Genomic DNA, 26,207 nt, shown 5'->3' with positions numbered 1-26,207 from the left:
GGAATACACTCTCACATTAAACAGGCTGTGACTGCCTTGCACAGGTCAAGGCAAGCCTTGATAATTGGATGAGTATCTGCAAATCCCTTCCCTGAACTGCATTGCCCTTCTACAAGTGGGAGAAGGTATATCTTCAGGTTGGTTGTCAGCAAGACACTAATGGTCTCATGACTTACTTGCTTTGTTATTCCTAAGATCCTATGAACCAAATTTAATTATTTTAGTCGTTGACCAGGAACATGCAACTGGTTACAGCTCATTTTCAGTGGTTGTCCAGAGAGAAAGGTTTCAGTGTCCATTTATAACATTTACAGTAGATATGTAGACTATATTATAGTATGTAGCTAATTATGCAAGCAGGACATTGTACAGAAGTAATGCATCAGTGATACAGGTGCTGCTGGCATGGTGGTATACTGGGTAGTCGCATTGTTACTTTGTTAACTAGTTATGCCAGCAGTACATTATACCGAAGTAATGCATCAGTGATACAAGTTCTGCTGGCATGGTGGTATACTGGGTAGTAGCACTGTGACTTTGTAACTAGTTATGCAAGCAGTACTTTATACAGAAGTAATACATGAGTGACACAGGTGCTGCTGGCATGATGTTATACTGGGTAGTAGCACTGTTACTTTGTGACTAATTATGCAAGCAGTACGTTATACAGAAGTAACGCATCAGTGATGCAAGTTCTGCTGGCATAGTGGTATACTGGGTAGTAGCATTGTCACTTTGTAACTAGTTATGCCAGCAGTATGTTATACAGAAGTAATACATGAGTGATACAGGTGCTGCTGGCATGGTATTATACTGGGTAGTAGCATTGTCACTTTGTGACTAGTTATGCAAGCAGTACATTATACAGAAGTAATACATCAGTGATACAGGTGCTGCTGGCATGGTGGAATACTGGGTAGTAGCATTGTCACTTTGTAACTAGTTATGCTAGCAGTGCATTATACAGAAGTAATGCATCAGTGATACAGGTGCTGTTGGCATGGTGGTATACTGGGTAGTATTTATTTATTTATTGGCAGTTGTTTACCAGGAAAGTTCACTGGGCCAGGGTAGCCCATTTTCAGTGGAGGCCTGGGGAGAAAAGCTCCAATTACAAGAGGAAATCACAAAGTTGAAAAAACAAAATGGTATGCACAATTCAAAAGTTTTCATAAAGAAATTACATAAAATTGCAGAAAATAACAAAATTAAATACAAAATTCAAAAGTTTACTTAGGGAAAGTATAACATGACGTAGACATGGTAAGGACACAGTTACTGCAAGCAGGTTGACCAAGGTCCTGCTAGATGGAGACAATAATAATAGGATGTAAAATATAGAGAAAACACAAAAAACTTCAGGATATAGTGGCTTTGGGATAAAGTTACAAAGCTTCACAGAAGCACATGAATATGACATTTTGAGAAGGGCATAAAGGATGTTACTTTAAAAATGCAAAAGGGGAGGCTGAAATAATCAATTACAGGTAAGTAAAGAAAGAGTTAAATGATATCAGTGTGTGTAATACCACGGTTACATAGCCACTTGGAGAGACGATGATTGTGTAGTGCACTTTTAAAGTTGGAAGGGCATTGCTGTAAGCAGATAGAAGGAGGAAGGTTGTTCCATATCCTGGCAATACTCAAGGAGTAGAATAACTGGCTGGAAGCTTGGGTTTGTGAGTTAGGAGAAGATATTGTTGTTCAGATCGAAGTGATCTGACTGGGTTCTATAGGGTGAGAAGGGAGCCGAGTGCAGGGCAGTCATGAGGCTTGTAAATCAGTTTATGTGTGGTAGTGAGCTGGAGAAGAAGTAGTTAGTGGGGGAGTTCCAACCAATGTAATTGTTTTAGGGCAGTACAGTGGTGGGTAGAGTTGCAGCTTTTTATGACGAATTTAGCAGTCTTGTTATAGCACGATTCTAGTTTTGTTATCGGAGAGGACTGCAGGTTAGTTAGTAAGAGAGCACCATAGGTCAGCGATGGTAATAGGCAAGACAGAGCTAAGGTTTGTTTAGCAGGGCAGGAGTGGAACTTATTATGTCTAAAAAGTAACCCCAGTTTTTTGTGAACCTTGCTTATATTATTTTGAATGTGGAGATCGAGTTTTAGGTTTTCGTCGTTTATAACCCCTAAAAGTTTGGTGTGGGTTACTAACTCGATCTTAGTGGAGTTGAGCGAGAATCTTTCAAAGTTGTCCTTATTAATAGGAGTATTTTTCTTTATGGTTAAAGATCATAAGTTTGGTTTTATTGGGATTTAAAGAAAGGTGATTTCTGTGAAGCCATTTTCCTCTGTAAAAAATGCTGCTCAGGTGGTTTGGTTTAGTATATCAGAGCTAGGAGCAGAGCAGACTATGGTGGAGTCATCTGCATACTGGACTAGGGAGCCCTGTTTGATAACTTGGTGGAGGTTATTAATAAAAATGTTAAACAAAAATGGTCCCAAGATTGAGCCTTGGGGAACTCCAGTAGGGTCGTGAATATAAGTGGAAATAGAGTTCTGCCATTTAATGGCATGCTTTCTGTTGGAGAGAGAGCTTTTGAACAAGTTAAGGGATTGGGGAGATAGACCTATACTGAAGAGCTGGGAGAGGAGCATAGGGTGAGAGATAAGTGTTAAATGCTTTTGATAAATCCGAATAACGGGCAGAAACAATGTTTCTGGAATCACAAGCCTTATTTACTGGGTCTAAGAAGGACATTAGTGCAGTAGAAGTTCTGTGCCCTGGATGGAAACCTTGCTGTGTAGGGAAGAGAATGTTATATTTTAGAAGGTAGTCTTAAGACTTTTTGCACTCCTTTCTCTAGAATTTTAGAGATAGGGAAAAATATAGCAATGGGTCGAAAATTTGAGATGTTGATAGAGGGTCCACCTTTGTGAACTGGTAGGGTGATGGCTTTTTTTTTTTTTTCCAGAGGGCAGGGACGTGGGATTCTTGGATAGATCTGTTTATCAGTATGCTAATGGGATAGCCCACTGAGTCAGCAACAAGTTTTAGAAACCTGGCAGGAATATTATCAGCAGAGTTAGAGCATGGCTTTAATTACAGAAGAAGTTTTTTAATGTAAAGGATAGAAGAGAGCTTGAGTAGTGGTTGAGGGGTTTGTTGTATATTGTTTAATGGGGGAGAGTAAGTTTGAGGAGAGGGAGGATGTGGGTTATTTATATTGTAGGAAGATCTCTGAGAAGGAGTATGCTGAGAGGGAGGGGGGTATGTAGAAGAAGTGGGAAATGGTAAGAAAGTTGCAGTAATATTGGCAGTAGTGTCAATAAAGAAAGAGTTGAAGATACTTGCTATTTGTTCAGGAGGCTTGTCAGGGTGTAGGCAGGGGTTGGGTTTGGTGCCGTGGTTGAAGAGTTTATTGATGGAAGACCAGAATATTTTATGGTTATTTGTACTATTTATTTGTTGGTACCAGAAGAAATGCTGTCACTTCACAGTAAGAGGTTGTCAAATAGGGCTCCTAGCTGGAATGCTTTCTGTGTGGAGTCTGCATGTCCTGTCTCTGTTTGGGTGGGTTTTCTGAAGACATTTAGACTGTGCTGCTGTTTCCTCTCACATTCCAAAGATGTATGGTAGGTAGATTGGTGACTTCCAAATTGTCCATAGGAGTGTGTGTGTGCGTGCGTGCGTGCGTGCGTGTGTGTGTGCGTGTGTGCGTGTGTGCGTGTGTGTGTGTGTGTGTGTGTCTGTCTGTCTGTGTCTGTGTCTATGTCTGTGTCTGTGTGTGTCTGTGTATGCATGAGCAATGTGGAAAAAAGGCCTGGCAATCCACTCAAACAAACTCAGTGGATGATGATGGCTGCTCAAGGGGTCACTATACACATCTGCTGCAGCTCGTAAATTTGGATGGACTGATACAAGGACATAAATAAGAATCGTCCATTTATTCTAGGTAACATTTACTATCTTGATGTGCATACTTATAAGGTCACTGTATTGAGAACATAGGACAGAGTATATGCAAATTTGGTTCTGATAGAACCAAACAGTAGATAGCAATATAGTCTGGTGGCTGCTAAAATATCACAAATGATGGAATATTTGTCCAGCTTGCCTAATTGCTTGTCAGTAAAATACACAAGGATCTTGATTCCGGATTGCTGTCGGATGAAGTACTAGACAATTTCACATATGGATGATAAAGTCTAGAAAAGTACATGATGCAGAGTGATGCAGAAGTGATTCATTCATAATGAAAAGTTTGGGCGTGAATGGAAGACTTGGACATGTTGTAAAGGAGACATAAGCTGATTGTAGTCAAGAGTAGTTTTCATGACATGAGTGCACTTCTGAAGAACTGAAAGAAGTTATAAATCTGGGTTTCCATTTGGGCTTTAAGGTAGAGGTTAGCATGTTAATCATGACCCAGTGGTAGACAGATTGAAGATGGGTTTATCCGATATAAAAATGATGCAGAATCAGTAGAAGATTTATGCAAAGTATTTGTCAGGCAACCTAAATAGTGGCTGAAGCATGGAACTGATAGACAATGCACACAGGAGTCAGTTCACTGTCAGGCCTAATCCTGCACTGATTTCTTTCCTATTTTAGAGTGCAGTGCCTCAGGTAGGAGAAGCTACAGTGTACCCCATTGAGTTCACAGATAATGTCTTGGTTCTGATGGAAGTTACAGTAGCTGATGCCTGGATAGTTTCTCCTGTATTCCTGAAGAGCAACTCTTTTAAGGAGGGGGTTGACAGATAGGCTAGTATTGTAAAACAGCAGGATCAGGAACCCCAGTAGACTGAAATGATTTATTAAAGGGCAGAGATAATATCAGTAGCAGGTAAAGTAACAAGCAGTTGGCAGGAAGCAGATCATCTGATGAAGATTATTAAGGAATATCAGGAGGAGCTGTTGGTAATGGATTTTCCTGGGACACAGAATGATTTGGACTAGGTAATAGCCAAATATGTCAAATTTCAAATGTGTTGCTTCCATTTGCTGCTTCTGCAATGCATCAGTGTATGAGGGCATACTGAGGGCTAACAGAAATGCCTGGGAAGACAGCATCAAGATAGTGTCCAGATTGTTTGACTAGGAGGGCAACAAGAAGTCTGTGGCATCTGTTATCACTGCATAATCAGAAGTGCATCTTCTTCACCCTACTGGTGTTTTTTTTTTACCACAAAGCATTATAGAGAATGATGAAGTTTATATTACATGGGATCACCCATTACTAATAGTCCAAGAAAAACAGTTATTGTAGTTCATGGAAAAAAGAGAGAAGTAGTGTTTTTATTTGAAATTTCTACAGCCTGTGTTTATAGTGTCTAATGTGCAGACAGACACAAAGTCATAAAATACTAAGATTTGCTAGCAGGAACAATAGCAATGTGGGGGGAGCAGAGCCTAGATGGCCAACTGAGAGCAGTGAATTTTGAGAGCTCCATAAACTAGTATAATAATATAGGAAAATGTTATTATTTTCAAGTTTAAACGTCCGAAATCTATAGATAAACTACTAAACTACATAAATATCAATTTTGGTGGAGATGTCCAAAAATTTTCCAGCCAGGTAACTTGGAGATACATTGAGTCATTGAATATGAACAACTCAAGGAATTCTCATCCAGATGCTGCTTTGAAAAAAGAACTGCAATTGATGACATCTACCTTACAGGAACTATCTTTGAAGATGGATGGCTTTACAAATGACTTAGAAAACCTCAAATTAAATTCTCAAAAACAGACTGATACTCTTAAGGAACTATTACAGCAGCACCATACAAAAATAACAAATATAGAGACTTCTCTAAATGACATTGAAGGGAGACTCAAAGAGGAAGAATTCCAAACAAAAATTCTGCTTAAACAGAATGCATAGCTTCTTAACAAAATAGATGACTTAGAAAACAGGGAAAGGAGAAACAACATAAGGATCTTTGGTCTGCCTGAAAACACTGACTGAGAAGACATTATTTCATTCTTAACAACCGGGATTCCTGAATTTTTAGACTTGAAAGAGGGACTTTCATTTGGAATTGAAAGGACGTATAGAGCACTGAGGAAACCTGCTTCTAACTCAAATACTCCACCTAGATCCATAGTTATAACTTTTTTTTCATTTCTGGACAAGGAACTAATATTAAAATCTGCTTGGAGAAAATCACCCTTAAAATACAATCAAAGCCTGATAAGGTTTGATAATGATTATTCTTCAAGAATACTAGAACAAAGGAAAAAAGTCTGGCCAATAATAAATCTGTTGAAACAAAACAACATTAAAGCACAGCTGGCCTTTCCAGCCAGGATAAAAATACTTTTTGCTAATGAAATGAGAACCTTTAATGACTTGGAAAAAGCTACTATATTCATCAAAAACAACAACATAGTGTCTATCCCAGAAGAAATGAAATGGATGGCCCCTACTCTTAAAAGAATAAAAGAAAAAAATCCTTGGACAGATGCTAGAAAGAAGAAACAAAAAACTAATTTCAAGATAGCAGTCCCAAAAAATAACTCTTACAACTATATCTCTCAAAGTGTCAGCTGATATGGTACATCACTTGTCATCTGTTTTTATTTTAAAAAGGAGGGTTTCTTAAACAACTGAGAAACAGTAATGATTTATTCAGACTGCTCAAAGAGTCCAGTAATTCTTCACAAACAAAAGTAGGTCAGGATGGGTTACTATTTACATTATTTACAAGCCAAACAAAGCAACATATAATATAAACATAGAAGTTTCTATTCCCCCGCTTGAACTCAGTGAATACTTATCTGGTTCATTTTTCATTGTTTTTACTTATAATAATTTAAGTAGTTAAGTAATTCAATAAGGTACCATTCATCAGAGTTCAGACTCGCATGTAACAAATTAACATCATATATAATAGCAGTAACAATAGAGTGTTTTGAAAAAAAAATGCTGTCCTGGAGACTAATGCCTTCTTCAGTTAAAGCATGATTTAGAAATGTCATGTATATCCTGGTTGAATAATAGTAGCAAGCTCTTAGTACAAACATCATCGTTATTCTATCTTCTTCTTTGTCTTTTCGGCTTTTCCCGGTTAGGGGTCGACTCGCCATAGCGGAACTCCGGTCCGCTAATGATTGGCAATCGATTTTTATGGTGCCGAGTTGCCAGCTCGACGCCCAACCTTCAGTGAAGGCACGCCCATTCACACATATCTTTCGGAGGCAACACGACCGCGGGGAGGACATGCAGACTCCACACAGAAGGCACTTCCAGCCGAGAATCGAACAGGAGAACCTCTTGCTGTGAGGTAATAACGTTTCCGCTGTACCACCATGGATTCTCGTCATCATTATTCTGTCTAAATATAGTTAATATCAATTATGATAGATATTACAGCTACAAGTGCTGTTTGAGCAATCCTGATATGGTGTCCGTAGATGCAGTTGTGTCTGGCAGCTAGTACAAATGTCATTATTATTCTGTCTAAACATAGTTAATATCAATTATTGCAGCTATCACAACTTCAAGTGCTGTTTGATCATTCCTGATATGGTGTGCGTGGATGCAGCCGTGTCTGGCAGCTAGTAAAAATGTCATTATTATTCTGTCTAAACATAGTTAATGTCAATTATGGCAAGTATAGCTTTGAGTGCTGGGTGGCCACGGTGGTGCAGCGGTTAGCGTTGCCGCCTCACAGCAAGAGGTTCTCCGGTTCGATCCTTGGCTGGGGTGCCTTCTGTGCGGAGTCTGCATGGCCTCCCTGTGGTCACGTGGGTTTCCTCCAGGTGCTCCAGTTTCCTCCAACATCCCAAAGACATGCTGTAGGTGGATTGGAACACTCTAAATTGGCCCTAGGTGTGTGTGCATGTGTGTGTGCCTTCTGTGGAAGGTTGGGCGCCGGGCTGGCAACTCGACACCGTAAAACTCCACTGCCAATCATAAGAGGACAGGTGATCCGCTGTGGTGACCCCTAACTGGGAAAAGCCAAAAAAAGAAGAAGATCATAGCTTCGAGTGCTGTTTGATTAAGCCTGACATGGTGTGTGTGGATGCAGCTGTGTCTGGCAGCTGTTGTATGTTGCTGTTTTCATCTCTGGGAAGCTGTGGGTTGTGGCTTATGATTGAGGTTTACTGATGCTTCTGTATTAGGAAGAGACATTTGGTGTTTTAGCCTAGATCCAGGGGAAGGGCTGGATAAAACTGAGATTTGGGATATTTTGACAGAGAATAGTTTGTTTATATATCTGCTGAGTGAGAGGTGGGAAGGCTGGAAGAATGTGACGGCTTGTTGGAAAGTTTTTATTTATTTATTTATTTTAATCTGTTTGCTCTCCGTTCTTTTCCTGACTGCTGCCTCGTTGAAAGGGAGGGAATTTAGGCTTGAAGTTGTAGTGAAGTGAAGCTTTGGTTCAGGTGCATCACGAGCCTCTGGTATGCAGTACACAGACACACTAACAGAAACAGATCTCCCAGGTTGCTATGGTAACGGAAACAGAATGACAAAAATGCTTAACGGCTCTGAGGAGCCTCTGAGATGATTCTTGGCAATGTTTTTGGTTTAAAAAAAAAAAAATATATATATATATATATATATATATATATATATATATATATATATAAAATAAAAGGGCTGTTTTAAACCACATGTACACATACTGATGTTTTCCCAACACTTCGTTTAGCTCATTAAGTTGATTCTCCAAACACATTAAGGACTTGCATAAGAGTGCAAGTCTGAGTTATTGTGAAAGACTAAGAGTACTTGGTCTTGTGCATAACCCTTTGCAGTGGTCTGGGAGGTGAGCTTGCTTGGACGTGTGTTGGGCATATGTGGATAGCTGATTCTAGGGGTGTTTGGGGTTGCCGGGAAGTGCTAGAGAGTCATCAGATTTCCTTTGTGGAAATATCTGTGGGAATGGAAAGTGTGTTGAGTGGTTCACTGGCAGAGTGGCCACTGCATGGAACAGGCTGGTAAAATGGAACAGAACAAATATTGGTTTGGATATTTTAAGAACAGCCTGGAAACGCACTACATAAACTTGTGAATGGTATGCTGGCAAAACTGGATGGGTATTGCTGCTCGTCCTTGAACTACTGATATGTGTGTGTATGTACAGATGGAAATGTACTTATAACAAATAAGAAACTAGAAGGGTCTCATAATTTAAAGTCTATGGACTGTATAAACATGCTTGGAAGGAGCTAATAATAAGAATAAGCATTACAGCTTGTGGTCTCTCAAATAACAAAGCAACAGCCAAAAAAAAAACACACACACACACACACATTAGTTATGTAATGTATGATTTTAGTAAATCTAGACATAAAATATATAGTCATCATATAAGATAAAGCAGTCTGCTGAATTTAGATATTAAAGACAGGATTTAATAACATGGGCTTGCGTATAATAACACTACTGTCTAATCTGTCATAGGTTCATAGGTCGGTACTAGGCTATCGGCCCAAGGGCCTACGTAAGCCTAGCCAGCAAGGTTCCGTAGCTTACGCCACCCAAGAAAGTTATTTTCTTGTGCCACTGTCCAGCAGAGACACAGAAGTGATCTCCGGGGTGTATTTCCTATTTCCCATCCACTCATCAAGATTTTTCTTGAAGAGTGCTAATGAAGAACTTTGCTTGACATAGATGGGTAGCTTGTTCCAGAGTATAGAAAGTCTCTGGGACAGGAATCTATCCCTCCAGTGTGTCCTGCTTATTGTGGTGACAAGGTTTAGGTCCCTAGAGAGTGTAGCTCGGAGAGATTGGGATTTCTTTAGGTGTAGCATGTCCAACAGCTCTGGGTTTGACATAGCTTTATATGTTAGGCAGAGAACACCTCAGAGTAGGTGATATGCTACATTGAACATCAAGGGGAAGCATGATGACTGTCTTATATAAGTAAATATGCATAACAAGTCATGTAATTCCTTTAATTTGAATTGTAGCTTCTGTAACCCATCTTGACCATATTATAATACTTAAGTGGTTACCAAGGTAACTAATGTTTTTACATGACATCAGACTGACAAAGTTGTTCAAGAGAAACAATAGAAGCCTGAACTTGAAATGTCACAAAATGTAATAGTCATATTCTGAACAAATATTAAATTGACAATCGACACTTAGTTTAATAACATGGGCTTGTGTATAATAACGCTACTGTTTTAACTTGTCATAAATGGCATACACTATATTGAACATCAAGGGGAAGCATGATGATTTTCTCATATAAGTAAATGTGTGTAACAAGTCATATAATTGCTTTAACTTGAATTGTGGTTTTGTAACCCATCTTGACCATACACAATACTTAAGCTGTTACCGAGGTAACTAATGTTTTATACATGACATCAAACTGACAATGTTGTTCAAGGGAAACAATAGAAGCCTGAACTAGGAATGGCACAGAATGTAACAATCAGATTCTGAATAAATAGTATTAAATTGACAATAATCACTTAGTTTAACATTTGCTGATTATACAAAATAGAATGTTACCATTTAAATCTAAAAACTTTCAGTATATGCCATAAAATGGCAATTTATGAATATGAAAAGAGAACTTGTAATTATTAATCACAATAAGTGAATTTGTTGTTTTTAACCTATAATTTCACTCATTTTATAATAAAAAATGACAATCCTTATGTGTAGGAAATGGGGGAAGAGGGATGCACTGATAATTAAAATGCACTAACTTTCATCAATGTTCACATAAAAAAAAGTGATGCTTTAAGTAAGTTAGCAACAAGCAAAATGATTACTTAAATGCTGGCAAACAATGAAATATAACTTCTGATATATCCAGTAAAATACAGTGTATTATAAACATGAGGTATAAATATTACAATCTATTTATATTAAGTAATAAGTTTTGAAAGACTTCATCAGTAAGAGTGAATATGTTAAGTAACTGTGTGCTGTAATCTTTTACTGAGGTTTTATATATGATACATCCTACTTTACTATGATTGAATTGCTTGTCATCTATCTTTCATGTAAATATTAATTGCTTATACAATAAGTAATCATTTATGTTGTATTAGAATTCTGTCCAATCTACAATAGTACTATATGTGTTCAAAATAATATAAATATTGCTTATTCCTATTACAAATATTCTCCATATGATAAGTCAATTTATGGAGCTCCGATGTTCTGTATTGTCAAGGTATGAGTGATAATCTGATGGATTTGGGTTTATCCATCAGATTAGGAATTATTTTCATTCCATGTTTAGTGCAGATCTTAGTTTTGTTAACATTTATTAATTTAAATTTATTTCACAATTTGTATGCCTGACCAAAACATTACTTTATTGATAAACTCTCAAAGTATAAAACTGATAATTTCCTTTAAAAGCTCAAACATATACTTTATAGTTATCAGAGGAAAATGTGTAATAGTCACAATAAAACAAAAAATACGTAGTCTAAATAACCTAAGATGGATTTAACTTTATTATCTTTAAATACCAATGGCTTAAACAATCCTAGCAAGATATCAAATCTACTGGAGTATTTAAAATTGAACAAAGCACAGATTGTCTTCCTTCAAGAAAATCATTTCAGAACAAATGACAATTACAAATGGAATCCTAAGGAATATGTGAAATTGGCACAATCCACTTATAAGACAAAGACAAAAGGGGTAACAGTTTTGTGGAAAACAAATGTGATTAACCCAGAAGTCATTTATACGTATGAAGATAAAGAAGGCCTTATGGTATTAGTAATAGTTAAATATAATAGAATATGGACCCTAGCCAAATATAATAGTATATGGACCCTAGCCAATCTATACTGGTTCCCAGGCATTGGAGCAGGAACTGTTAAAAAAGCAGTTGGATTTCATTTCCTATAATTATAAAGGCAACTTAATATTAGGAGGAGATTTTAACTCTATATTTGATTTTGCTGAAACTGCAAATAAAAGACCACTGTGTACATCTGCTGTGTCAAAAGCGTTAAACAAGTGGGTAGAATCATTTCATCTTGTAGATACTTTCAAATTTAAAGAAGATAAATCTTTGTTATTTTCCTATCAAGATCACAGATTTAGTACCCAAACTAGAAAAGATAAAATATTTGCTGCTGCTGTTAGAAAAATATATAATAGTAATATGCATGCTTAGTGCATTTGAGGTTTAAAAGGGTTAATACATTTATTCTGTTCACACTGCATGAATCTGCACAGCTATTAGAAACTTAACAAGAGACATTTCATTTCTGCTGTCATGAAAATAACGAGACATTACATTTCTGCGTCATGAAACTTAACAAAGATATATTTCATTTCTGCTTATGCCATTAGAAAATATGCAGCTGCTAGACGCTTTGATAAAGAAAACAATAGATGCTTGAAAGTATAAACCATAATCAGCATTAATTGTACCAAAGCTAGAAATGTACCTTGAATCTAGACAAAATGTAACACATGTATTAGAACTGTACAATTGAAGAATTAAAAAGTTAAGGTGGGCTAAAATAAGCCCAAGGCCTGGTTGTTTTTCTCAAAATGTTTTTGCAAGACAGCAAATAATCTGACCATGTCAGCAATAAGTCTGGTAACATTTTCTGTGAAACATATAGAAAGCTGTGTCCAACTACATCAGCAATAGAATAGTAACATTTATTTATTTTACATTTGTTGACCGGGATAGTCCGACTGGATACATGTCCATTTTCAGCGGAGTCCCGGGGAGAAAAGCTCCAACAGGGTTAAACAGTGATATATTGTTACAAAAGACATAAAGACATATTACATTGTATTAAGAGAGAGAAGATAATTACAATAGAAGGTACAATTGATTACATTACATTACATTCTGGTTAATTCACACTTAGTTGAATAATACAAAAATTGCCTACTTGTAAGAATTGCTCATGGGAAAGTTAGTCAGGGTTTGTGCATGGGCATTACATTTTCTGTATGACATGAAGAGAACTGTATAAGAATAATATATTGATCACCAAAGAGCCAGAGAAATCCTGTACCTATACGCTTTGTCTCTTGCTGCAAGTAATAAAGGGTGCCTTGCTTGAACCTAACGTGCATTGGTCTTTGAAGTTTTTTCCTTTTACAGCTGCCCATGACTTGCACTCTAAAATCATTAATTTCTCAAGCACTCCCTGCCCCTTTTCAGACCACAATTCATTGATACTAAAACTTCAAAATGGGTACAAACCATTAATCTTTAACTCCAGAATTCCAGCATATATAACTAAAATTAAAGAGTTCAAACCCTGGCTATTATTTGAATTACAGTTCTTCTTGGATATTAATTACACCACAGAGATATAATAATGATATGGGACTCATTAACAGCTTACATATATGGTAAAACCCTAACTTGGTATAAAAAATCATAGAATGGGATTCTGAATTATTAGATCTACAATCCAAACTTTTGTCAGTAAAAGCTGAAACAAATCAAAATCATTTGGAGATGAAAAAGAAAGTAGAATTATTAAACAATAAATACAACAAAATTCTAACACATAAAACTAACTTCGCTTTAGAAAAACTAAAACTTAATATCTTGGCCACTTCTCCCAAATATCTATATAATTTATCCACAAGAATCAAAATATACCCAAAAGCTAATAACATTAAAAGTATCTTCCATGAAAAGAAAGGGAAAAATGTCTCTGATATAGGTGACATTCTTGATGCCTATAGAAATCACTATATGGAACATTTTCAAAAAGAAAATATACATATCGATCAATTAAATCTAGATGAAAAATGTTCTAATATATAAAAATAAACAGAAAAATTAAAACTAGATCTGCAAGCACCCATATCCTACAAAGAAATTACAGTTACAATAAAAGAGGGTAAAAACAATAAGGCTCCAGATATAAATGGCATAATTATGGAAATATATAAACATTTTCCTTCAAAGATACTATCCCTCTTCCATAAAACTCTTAGAAATTCAGTCACAAGCTTTAATACCACCCTTTTGGAGATATTCCTTAATCACACCAATCCTAAAGGAAAACAAATCCCCAAACCTCTGTACCTCATATAGACCTATATCATTATTAAACAATGACTATAAGATATTTGTGACAAATTTAACTAACAGAATGAAAATACCACTATCCAAAACAATAAACAATGATCAGACTGGATTTATATATCCTAGACACACACATGACAATATTAAAAGGATAATTTCTCTTATAGATTGTTAATAAAGAAAATAAATACCCATAATTGGCTTAGATATAGAGAAAGCCTTTGATTCCCTAAATTAGGGCTATTTATTCAAAATCCTAATGCTATTTGAATTTCCTGCATCCTTTGTTCATCTCCTAAAGAATATATATACAAATAATTTAGCGTATGTCAAGTCATGTCCTTTTACCTTTGAATCTATACGTATAACAAAAGGCACTAAACAAGGATGTCCCATGTCACAGATTCTGTTTTCTCTAGCTATTGAAATATTGGCAGATTCAATTCATAACAATATAAAAATCAAAAGAATATATGTTTATGAACAATACAATTCTAAAGTAATGCTTTTTGCTGATGACATATTACTAACATTATCGAATACAAAAGAGACATTAGAAGAATTAAATATATTAATTGACTAATTTCACATGACTTCAGGACTCCATTTCAATAAATCTAAATCAAAATTTTTATTTTTAAATAAAAAAAAAAAGAACTGCAGACTAGGGGGATCACATAATAGGGGAAACAAGAATCTACCTTAAAATATCCAGGAATTGAGTTATGCAAGGATAATAATGAATTAGTCTCAAAAAACTGCAATAATGTCATCAATACAATTAAAATCTCTTTGGAAAGATGGAACAAAATAATATTAACATTTGAAGATAGACTACAGTTAATAAAAAATGGTTTTACTGCCCAAGATTCTATATATATATATATATATATATATATATATATATATATATATATATAGCCTTGGCAATACAACTGTTACCAGAAAGGAATATACTTAAAGAAATACGTTCATGTCTAATAACATTTTTATGGTTTCCCAAAAAGCTTTAATACATCGTATCAGACCATGGAAACAGGGAGGATTAAACTTTCCTGATATAGAAACGTATATAAAAGCATCAATATCTAAAACAATCTCAGATTGGATAAATCCAGATTACTCTGCAAATTGGAAAGAATTACTAACTGTAATAGCAATAAATGAATTTGATTTCCAAAGAAAATTTTCAAATAACACATAAAAACAATTTGCCATGGCACATATGTATTAGTATGCAATATAACATAACTAAACCCACTAAAACTCATATGATTAATTATTACATTAACTCATTTAGGAAAATTATTAATGCAAATGTTGTTGTTGTTTTTCTTTCTGCTTTTCCCGGTTGGGGGTCGCCACAGCGGAACTCCGGTACGCTAATGATTGGCAGTCGATTTTTATGGTGCCGGGGTGCCAGCCCGATGCCCAACCTTCAATGAAGGCACACCCATTCACACATGTCTTTCGAACGCCACTCAACCGAGGGGAGGACATGCAGGTTCCACACAGAAGGCGCTCCAGCCGAGAATCGAACAGGAGAACCTCTTGCTGTGAGGCGAAAACGCTACCGCTGCAACACTGTGGCTTCAAAATTATTAATGCAAATATAGATTTAAAAATCTGGTTTGATCTTTTAACATCATTTATAGTCACAAATAACTTTCCACATAAAATATAGAGAGAAATTAGTAATTCATGGGAACCGAAAGGATTTGTTTGTTGGCTAAAATGCATCAAAGAACTAAAAGTTTTAGATATGCAAGTAATAAAAGCAACATACAAAATTCCACAACAGGACTGGCTAACTTTAGAGAGTATTCTGTCATATTCATAAGATTTAAGTAGAATAATAAACACTTCTTCATTTAAAGAGATACCTAAATTTACGAAATACATATATGAAATCATATATAACGACTTTGACATGGGAAACAGTATTTCAAAATTTTACAAAAAAGTGATAAAATATAATACAACACCCAAAACCTCATATTGGAAATATATAACTAAAGGACACTCAGTACAGTTAACTGAAGATCATCATCTTCTTTCGGCTGTTCCCGTTAGGGGTAGCCACAGCGGATCATCTGTTTCCATTTCTTCCTGTCCTCTGCATCTTGCTCTTGTCACACCAACCACCTGCATGTCCTCTCTCTCACCACATCCATAAACCTTATCTTAGGCCTTCCTCTTTTCCTGTTACCTGGTAGCTTCATCTTTAGCATCTTTTTCCCAATATACTCAGCATCCCTCCTCAGCACATGTCCAAACCAACGTAATCTTGCCTCTCTGGCTTTGTCTCCAAACCTTCCAATCTGGGCTGACCCTCTAATATACTTATTCCTAATTCTGTCCACCCTCGTCACACCCAATGCAAATCTTAACTTCAATAACTCTTCCACATCCAGCTCTAACTCCTGCCTTTTTGTCAATGCCACTGTCTCCAACCCATATAACATAGCTGGTCTCATTACCCTCTTGTAGACCTTCCCTTTCACTCTTACTGGTACTAGTCTGTCACAAATCACTCCTGACACTCTTCTCCACCCACTCCATCCTGCCTGTACTCTCTTCTTCACCTCTGTTCCACACTCACCATTACTCTGAACTATTGATCCCAAGTATTTAAACTCATCCACCTTCGCCACCTCTACTCCTTGCATCCTCACCATTCCTCTATCCTCCCTCTCATTTCACACACATATATTCTGTCTTAGCCCTGCTGACCTTCATTCCTCTTCCCTCTAGAGCATATCTCCATCTCTCCAGGGTCTTCTCCACCTGTTCCCTACTCTCACTACAGATCACAATGTCATCGGCAAACATCATAGTCAACAGGGACTCCTGTCTGATCTCGTCTGTCAACCTGTCCATCGCCATTGCAAATAAGAAAGGGCTCAGAGCTGATCCTTGATGTAATCCCACCTCCACCTTAAATGCATCCATCACTCCCACCGCAGACCTCACCGCTGTCACACTACCCTCGTACATATCCTGTACCACTCTTACATACTTCTCTGACACTCCCAACTTCCTCATACAATACCACAACTCCTCTCTAGGCACCCTGTCATATGCCTTCTCTAAGTCTACAAAAACACAATGCAACTCCTTCTGACTTCTCTGTACTTCTCCATCAACACTCTCAGAGCAAACATCGCATCTGTAGTGCTCTTTCCCGGCATGAAACCATACTGCTGATCACTAATCATCATGTCCCTTCTTAACCTAGCTTCCACTACTCTTTCCCATAACTTCATGCTGTGATCCCTCTGTAGTTACTACAGCTCTGCACATCACCCTTATTCTTAAAAATCGGTACCAAACACTTTTTTTCTCCATTCCTCAGGCATCCTTTCACTTTCCAAAATTTGATTAAACAATCTGGTTAAAAACTCCTGCCGTTTCACCTAAACACCTACATGCTTCCACAGGTATGTCATCTGGACCAATAGCCTTTCATTCTTCCAATTAAAATATACATCCTTTACACAATACTGGAAAGTTTTTAATTGGAAATGCTTGCACAGAGCATTCTTAACCCCAGGTAGAATCAGTAAAATGTGTTCTTCCATAAAAGGAATATGTTGATGATGTGAGCAAGTACACAATGCAGATTGGAACCACATTTTCTTTGATTGTGTTAAAATTAAGCCATTTTGGAATGTTATTAATAACTTTCTACAAGCTTTATTTAATGAATCATTTTAGTTAACTAAAGCTCTTATATTATTAAATGTGAACGAAGGTCCTCATTTGAATAGGTCAAACATGTATCTAGTATGGACTATACTTGCAATTTCAAGGAAGTGTATAACAAGAAGATGGAATACAAACACAATACCAACTTTGGAAGACTCCTACAGACTACTGAAGACCACAACATTATTGAAAATTAAAATTAAAGAACTAACAATTTATCCAAAGCCATTTATCAACAACCCTTGGGGAAAAGTCTTGTCGTTGATTGACACTATAGAATAATTGATCAGACACTCTGATAATGGATTGGACATACTTATATAAAGTAACTGTATACATTAAGATCTGTTATAGTGTCAGGCTAATGTAAATAGTGTACATAGTTATTTAAGATGTTATGTATAAATACTGTGGAATTCATTCAAATGCATCTGAAAAATAAAAAAATGTTTGAGAAAAAAACAATAGCAATGTGAAAGAAAGATAGCAAGACAGTTCTAGTAGTAGGAGCAACAAGTCTAATAAAAAAATAATTTACAGTCGTACTTTAGTATGCTGCCAGTACATAGAACCCCTTATGAATTGTAGAAGGAGACAGTTCTGGGCACATTGTGGTTGCTTAGAAGAGCACTCTTGGCTAACATCAAAGATAAACTATGCTAATTTCATGAACTCTGATAATACACTGAGTTAGGAATGGAGTCCATTCTCATCATGGTATTGGAAACCCAACATTCCCAGAGAAATTTAAATCGGATGGAGCAGTATTTCCAACAGATTTGTGCACAACTACCGAGTGTTTGTTGACCGAGGCAGCTTACCTGTGTGTGTGTGTGTGTGTGTGTGTGTGTGTGTGTGTGTGTGTGTGTGTGTGTGTAGTTCGAACTTAGCATCTTTCACAATCAGTGTGAATCTGAATTTTTATGTATTCCCTGTATCTTAAAAGAAATCAAATGTGTTGTTGGTGTATTCGAATCATGCAAGGATGTGCATCAGATAAATGGAACCTGGAGTTGTATGTAAAGGTTATGTGCAATGAAGTGTTTTTATATTTACAGACAAGTCTTGGGGAAGCAACACCACCTCCCAATTTGGAAACATTTATTTCTGTCATCCACAAGCCAAGGAAGGACCCACATATACCAGATATATATATATATATATATATATATATATATATATATATATATATATATATATATATATCTATATATATATATCTATATATATATATATCATCCTGCTTCATTAATTAGTCTTGAAGTGGAAGTTTTGTTAAAAGTACTTTCACTTCAGCCTGAACAGGTATGAGAGAGAAATGAAAAACATGAGAGTTTTGTTTATGCTCATAATATGACACACTATATGTGACTAACAAGGTACATCTAGCCAATGCTTTATGGATAGAATGTCCCTGGGAAGATATCCACTTGGAGATCAGATGCACTAAGTAGAAGGACCTCCTGACTATTGTCGTTATGTGAAGATCAAATGAGAGGAAATTATCAGCACAATTACAAAGATATCTAACAACATTCTTATTTTGGAGTGGGATGTTGTCTGTTATATGCTGGAGTGAGGGATGTTTATCCATTTAATTTAAGTTCGTTGTTAGTATACCTAGTGTTTACAAGTACAAGTTCTTGTTGTAAGGCTTTGGTATCAGAGGGTGAGTTGACAATGATTCTCTGTTTCCAGGTTGTCTGCAGATTTAGTTAGCTAGAGGTCTTGGTGTGTGGTCTGGAGGTTAGAAAAGTCAATGGCAAACAAAAGAGGTCCCAGCACTGAGCTGTCTGGAACACCACTGGTTACTTTCATCCTTTTTGAAGAAGCATCTGTTAGCGCACTGTATGGGTTTTGTCCATTAGCCAGTTTGCTATTCAAATTGCCATGTAGGAATCTGTTTGTAATGCATTTAACTTACTAACTAAGCTAGCATGGGATATAGTGTCAGAGGCCTTGGCCATATCAAGGTATGCCATGTGTACAGCATGGGTTGTGTTACCCTTTCAAAGAAGTTAACCAAATTAATTTGACAGGATCTACTCTTAACAAAGCCAAGCTGCTATGGGACTAGTCTGATGAGATTTTTAATGGCATAGTTCTAATATGCACCATGGCTTTGACTTTGAGACTTATCAGGTTGATGGGCCTGTAATTCCCGGGGTCACTGGTGAGTGCACCCTTGTGGAGTAGCATCTCCACTGTTGTATGTCAGATTTCAAGGATAAAGCCAGTGGCTAAACACAGGTTAAATAATTTAAAGAATGGTTCCACCAGGGCTTACTTGGTATTATTTACTGAACAGCCTGATAGATTATCAGGTCCCATGCTTGAAATATTTTTAGTCTTTGAGAGCACATTTAGTACTTGATCTTTTGCGATTATGGGGATCTGAGGGGCCCTGGGGATCTGCCTAGAGAAGATGTGGTCCATGAACACCACCACAGTAGTCACTTGGTCTGTTAAGTATGGTAGTCACAAAAAATGGTATGAATGAGTGCTTTCTCAACATTTAAACCATGTTTCCTTAATTACAGAGATATGCAAGCACCCTAAATGCAGGAGTGCCTCAGGGAAGAGTCAAGGCTGCTCAATCTTTAAATATACAACTTCTTTATGTTCTAGATCCCATTCTGTAAACTGGAGCCAAATCGTCCGTATATATAACAGAGATACTGTCAGCATAGTTGAAGATAAGGGAGGGCCTTTAATTTCTGCTAATATGGTTGCTGAGGCACTGCATTGTTTTTTGGCACACGCAACCTCCCTCTGAGGTGGCAAGGCTTTCTGTTTTGAAACCAATTTAAAAACATGGGTTAAGTTGTAAGTGGCTTGCTTACCCCTAACCTGTATTGCAATAGAGTAGGCATTTATACATAATCTATGCATTAGTTTCCCATCTAGCTTGAAACTGTACTGTAGTGAGCAGTTTGGTATACATTCTGAGAAACATCTGTGGTCTTTCTAGTTCGATATATTTACTGAGGTGCATCTCAAAGGGCTCTGACTGTACAGGATGTGTTAGAAAGTGAAATCTTAATAAAGAGACCTCATGTGTCAGTGGATCAAACTAGCTTTTGGAGCAGATTGCTAATTGGCATTATGCCAGATAAGGCAAACCTATAAGTAGTGTGCCCCTCTCCTCAACTTCCCTGGTCAGAGGGCTTTAAAAAGATGGTTGCAAAGTAATTCAGTTCTCAGACATGGATCTTCTTGAAGCTAAGATTATTGTGTAATCATTTGTTATATAGAAGTGTACCTCCTTCTCCTTTCCCAGGTACAGAGGTTCAATTAATGTGAACTGGAGTTTGGAGAGGCTTCACAGCTGAGACAATGTAGTAAATCTAATTTTTGAGCTCTTTAGTGCCTCACTGACACTGGGCTTTAAGTCAGTAAGGCCTAAATGCAGGAATGATTTATACTTTATCCTTCCCTTTATTAGAATATTACCTGGCCCTAGGAGCTTATGTCGAGATGTGGTCAGGTAGCCATTGATGTGGAGCATCTGTTGTGATTTTGCTTAAAAAAATGTGTTTTGTACATGGTTCAAACATCTATGCTGCCTGTGCATGATATCGACTGCTCTTTCCATCAGGACAAATACATTCTGGGACTGTTTTCATATGGTTGTAACAAGGACTGTAATCAAGTAAAATATATTATATAATGACCCCCCCCCATTAATATTCCAAAACCTGCACGCTGATTGGCCATTGTAAATCCCACAATATACCAACGGAAAAAAAGGTCTGGTCGTCCAGACTTTTTTCCGTTGGTATAAACTCCTCAAAACATTTTTTTTTAAAAAATAAAATAAAAAAAAGAAGAAAAAGCAGAGCAACGGAGACTTTCTTTTTCTCCGTTGCTTGTGTTTCAAAGCATTGATGTACTGGGTATGCATGAAACGCAAGTCCCATACGCATGCTCAGTACATCAAAACAAGGAAGCAGACTACCACAACCAGCAGAAGAACAGTAATGCGCTGTTATACAAAGACATTATTTAAGAAAAGTAAGCATTTATTTTTCTTAAATAATGTCATTGTATAATAGCAATAACCGACTCTGTGGTTGTGATATATTGAAATTTACCCACAGTTGGTTTTATTTAATCACGAGGGTGAAACCCTCATGATTAAACCATACCAACCATGGGTAAATCTTTAATATACCACACCACGTTGTCGGTTATTGCTTTATTATTTCACTGTCAGCTTCAGTTTCGCTGCTAGTACTGGTAGAACCGTGATGTCCCATGCTTGCAAAACTGGAGAATAGAATTGATACTGAGCTGTACCTATGTCAGTAAATCAGGTAGGTGCATTTGCAGATAATGTGGCATTTTTCTAACATCTGTATGCAGCCATAATCATGTTCTCCTTTCCCTTTCTGGCATAGACTGTGCAACTGCAGAGCTGCTGGTATTTCACCAAAAATTGGAATCATTGAAATCATGAACCACTCCGTATATATTCTTGACCCTTTTCTACACACCTTCCAAATGTTTGGTGTTTTCTTTTGCAAGTCAGGCCTACATGCAGTAACTGGAAATTGTCTAGCAGTTGGAGCAAATTATTAAGGCTCTGAGCTCTTTTAATGGGCTACTTCCTGAGGTACAGGGCTTGATTCCCTCAGTCTTCATTTACCTACGGTATGACCTTGATTGAGTCACTTAACTGGACATCACTCTGGGGTAATCGAGAATTTGGGCTTGGCTGTCAATGGTCTCCTGTGCTGTTTGCCTAATAACTGCTATAAACCTCAAGAACTGCACTGCCCATACCATTCCAGTTGTGTCCTCACTAAAGAACTACACAGAGATAATAGAACTCTTTGCTTTTCTGTTTCTACTTCCCTGGCTGTGAACCTTACTTACCTTTGCCATTGCTGTCACACTGAAGTGGTCAATCAGTGTTGGATTTCTTTGTTTGTTGTCTGATAATGTATGGTGCACATAAAAAAAAATCTTTGTTTTGGATAAACTCATTTCTGGTGAATGGTGAACTTTGATAAGTAGTAACCATCGGTATTCTGATGTAGTTCGAGCTGTAAAGGTATGTACCCTTAACTTGACAGCAGAAAGAGCAGTCTTCTCTCCTCCAGTGTACCATAGTTTTGAAGTAATTGAAAACGCTAGCTTTCACATTTAGGGCAGGTAAATCCACTGCAGTATAAATTAGGACAACTGTGATTGTCTTTCATTTCTGGGTAGTTTATTAGAAATATTAGTGATATTCATGTAGAGTTACTATGGGGCCTCGATGTGTGTGACTACCGAACAGTACCTTTTCGTGAAGACATTAACAGATTGTAGTTATAAACTGCTATCAGAAAAATTACACACAGCTTTCAGTTGCAAAAATATTCTCCCATGTCATTAGCAGTTGCATATGTTCCATAAGAGAGGAAATTGTACACCTCTGCAGTAGTAGAACAGTAGAAGATCAGTTACAGAGCACATGTAAATACTGTTTGCCATGCAAGCATATTTTGTAATGAATTGTAATGATATAGCAGAAGGTAGGAAAATGTGATTTTGTTTTGTGTATGTAGTCTGGAAAATGTGAATTCCTTTTTCCCCCATATTTATGTATTCAAAATGTCCTGTGAATGCCAGAGTGAATGACACGTAGGGGAATAACTCCATGTGTCTCAATAGTGTCATAATACTTTTCTTGCTTCAAAACCTAGAGAGTTGTTGCAAGAGACAAATCAGAAGAAAGTCAGCTAGAGCATAGGATGAGTTATTCATGGTTTAGGAAGAAGAGTGCAATATGGGAAAAGGGGTTGTGGGTGGATGTTTGGAGTGTAGGAAAAATGAGGCACATTTGCACCTTTGGTCTAGTCTGCCATCCACCAGTATAACCATGGGGGTGTACAACTGGATAAGATTCTGTCCACTGAAATTGTTTGTGGGCATACTGTTATGCCAGTTGTCTTTGATTTGGACTGGGTTTGTCATTAATTTGAAAAATATCATTAACGTATACCCTAAAGTTAATTTTAAAAATTATATTCAGGTGATTAAGAAAACAAGAATCAGATTTACATTTGCCATTAATTATTATGTTTGTCTATAATAAATGGTGTCCCTCTTTTATAACTTTGTTCAGTAATGTCTGCTATCATTTTTGTTCTCTTTTGTGATTTTATAGTAACTTGTATTTATTTTTTTCTTTTCTGCCTGACTGTGTTCTTCATCTCTTCTCTTTTAGACAGCCATTTCGTGGTCATCGACTTGTTCCAGGAGATGATGAGCTATACCAGAAGACAATGGTAACAGTGATGGAGAGAGATGGTCCTGATGTGGTTTTTATTGATGGGTACAGCACCCATGGCTTTACTGTCAATGGAGACAGGATAATTGGTCCCTGTGCTATTGTTCCACAGGCTATTTTACAGTGGAATGTAAGTTAGAAAATGTCAACTGATAGCCTGATCCTTTGGCAAAGAAAGATAGTAATAACGCTTGCACCAAATAACCTAGTCGGACTAGTGATCCTGGTGCCGAAAAGATCGGTGATGGGGTAGGCAGAAACCAAGTTGCAGTCACTAGATCACGCACTTTAAGGAGGACCATGGTTGGTTCATGCGAAAATCTCAATTTTCACAATTGTCCTGTGGTGCATATGCATGTGCATCTAGTAGTTAGCAAGCTATCCCAAAAGTTGAGCTGTAAGCGAGGACATAGGTGCATTAAAAAAAAAAAATCACCATCCTTCACAGTGGATGATGGCATCACTCTATCACTCTCAGCACTCAACTGTTCCATGTCAATGGAGTGAATGGCCTGGCAGGCTTATTTCCCTGCAGGAATTATTGGGTCAGTGAGGTGATTGAGGTGGGAAGCCTGATGGTGATTGCAGGGTTGAGGGCTTAAAAAGGTAAAAAAATTAAAATAGTGGGAAAGCTCATTTTATACAGCTTCTAATGTGTGTGTGTGTGTGTGTGTGGCATGTATAGCCTCAGAATTGTGTCCTGAATGCAAGTGTTCTGGCTCACACATACAGCTTGTTTGCACTGTATCATCTGTTTGAAGAAGGATCTCATTCTGACTTGCTGGATCAAAAATAAACACCGTGCCTCCATAGACCTTTGTTAGTATTGCTTGCTACTATATCAGAGCAAAACGGTGAGGAGAAATTTTTTTGAATGAATGTGATGCTTTTGTGCATACAGTTTCCCAGAGTTATTATATTGTGAGACAACTGCAGACGACTGCAAACTGGGCGCCATAGTGGAAAGTGCATCGGACACGGATATCCTTCAGAAGGGACTCACGGAAACAGATAGCTGGTGCCAGAGCCATGGCCTGAAGTTAAACGCCAAAAAATGTATAGTCATACCCTTCGGGAAAAACATGGTAACCCCAAGCTGCCATATAGGTGGCAATCCACTAAGCACAGAAGAGGTTATCAGGGACCTGGGGACCCAGGTTGACAGTGGCCTTTCTTTTGACACTCACGTTGCTAAAGTGGTTAGAAAGACCTTCTACATTGCCCACCTGATCATGAAGTGATTCACATCCAGATCTAGTGAGGTCATTGTTCCCCTGTACTCTTCACTTATCAGACCAATGATCGAGTACAATGCCCCATTCGGGATGTATCTCACCCGATATCTGCAGCAATTGGAGAGACCCCAAAAGTTCCTCACCAAAAGGATAAAGGGACTCCAAAATCTGTCATATGCTGCCAGATTGAAGAAACTCCAGCTCTATTCAGTCGCATACCATCTGCTCAGAGGTGACATGTGCCTGACATACAAGGCCATGTCCAACCCGGAATTAATGGACATGCTCCACCTCAAAAAATCCAAATCCACCAAAACCACTAGAACAAGCGACTTAAACCTTAGCACGGATATAAATAGGACGTGTTGGAGGGATAGATTTATCATTCAGAGACTCCCTATGCTGTGGAATAAAATCCCGGTCCATGTGAGGCAGAGCACCTCGCTGGCTCTGTTCAAGAGAAATCTTGACCTGTGGATGGGAGATCGTAGGTTTACCCCGGGAATCATCTCTGTGTCACTGCTGGACAGAGGCACAACAAACTAATGGGCACAGTATTTTTTCATATAAGGGGTGGCGTAAGCCACAAAGATTTGGGCTAGGCTTATAAATGCCTTAGGGCAGATAGCCTAGTATAAACCTATGAACCTATGAGACAGCAGGTGGCAGGATACAATCATAAACATAGGTGCAGAATTGCAGGAAAGAAATCCACATAAAATAAGTACAGGAAAACACTGTGGGTCAAGCAGTACCATACAGAATGAAGGTACATATACTGTGTTTTTAATTTAACATATTCCGTAACGTATAATGATTCTAGTCAAGCTATATGTATTTAAAAAAATATTTTTTTTACCTTGTTACCTCTGATCTTCATGTATGTGAAGTTATTACAGTCTTTACATCTACAAAACTACTCGATAGTTGATAATTCTTGCAAAGCTTTCCTCATAGCACCTCCACCAAAAGGGGTCTTCGACCAATTTGGACTGTCCTGTTAAACAAATGGAAATAATTAAATTAATT

The 26,207-nt window shown here is 37.4% G+C and overlaps 1 protein-coding gene across 1 annotated transcript in view; it reads left to right on the top strand.

The window, feature by feature from the left end:
* NDUFAF3 (NADH:ubiquinone oxidoreductase complex assembly factor 3) overlaps positions 1-26,207 on the top strand; it is a 439,874-nt gene that overhangs the window by 90,478 nt on the left and 323,189 nt on the right. The window contains exon 2 of the mRNA XM_044078745.1: positions 23,881-24,073. Coding sequence (XP_043934680.1) covers positions 23,881-24,073 — 193 coding nt within the window. The remainder of the gene's footprint in view (positions 1-23,880; positions 24,074-26,207) is intronic.

Source organism: Protopterus annectens, chromosome 7.part1 (genome assembly GCF_019279795.1).
Source record: "Protopterus annectens isolate FY-2018-M chromosome 7.part1, PAN1.0, whole genome shotgun sequence".
Taxonomy (NCBI): domain Eukaryota; kingdom Metazoa; phylum Chordata; order Ceratodontiformes; family Protopteridae; genus Protopterus; species Protopterus annectens.
Note: the sequence above shows the minus strand (reverse complement) of the source record. Positions and strands in the feature narration are given on the sequence as shown.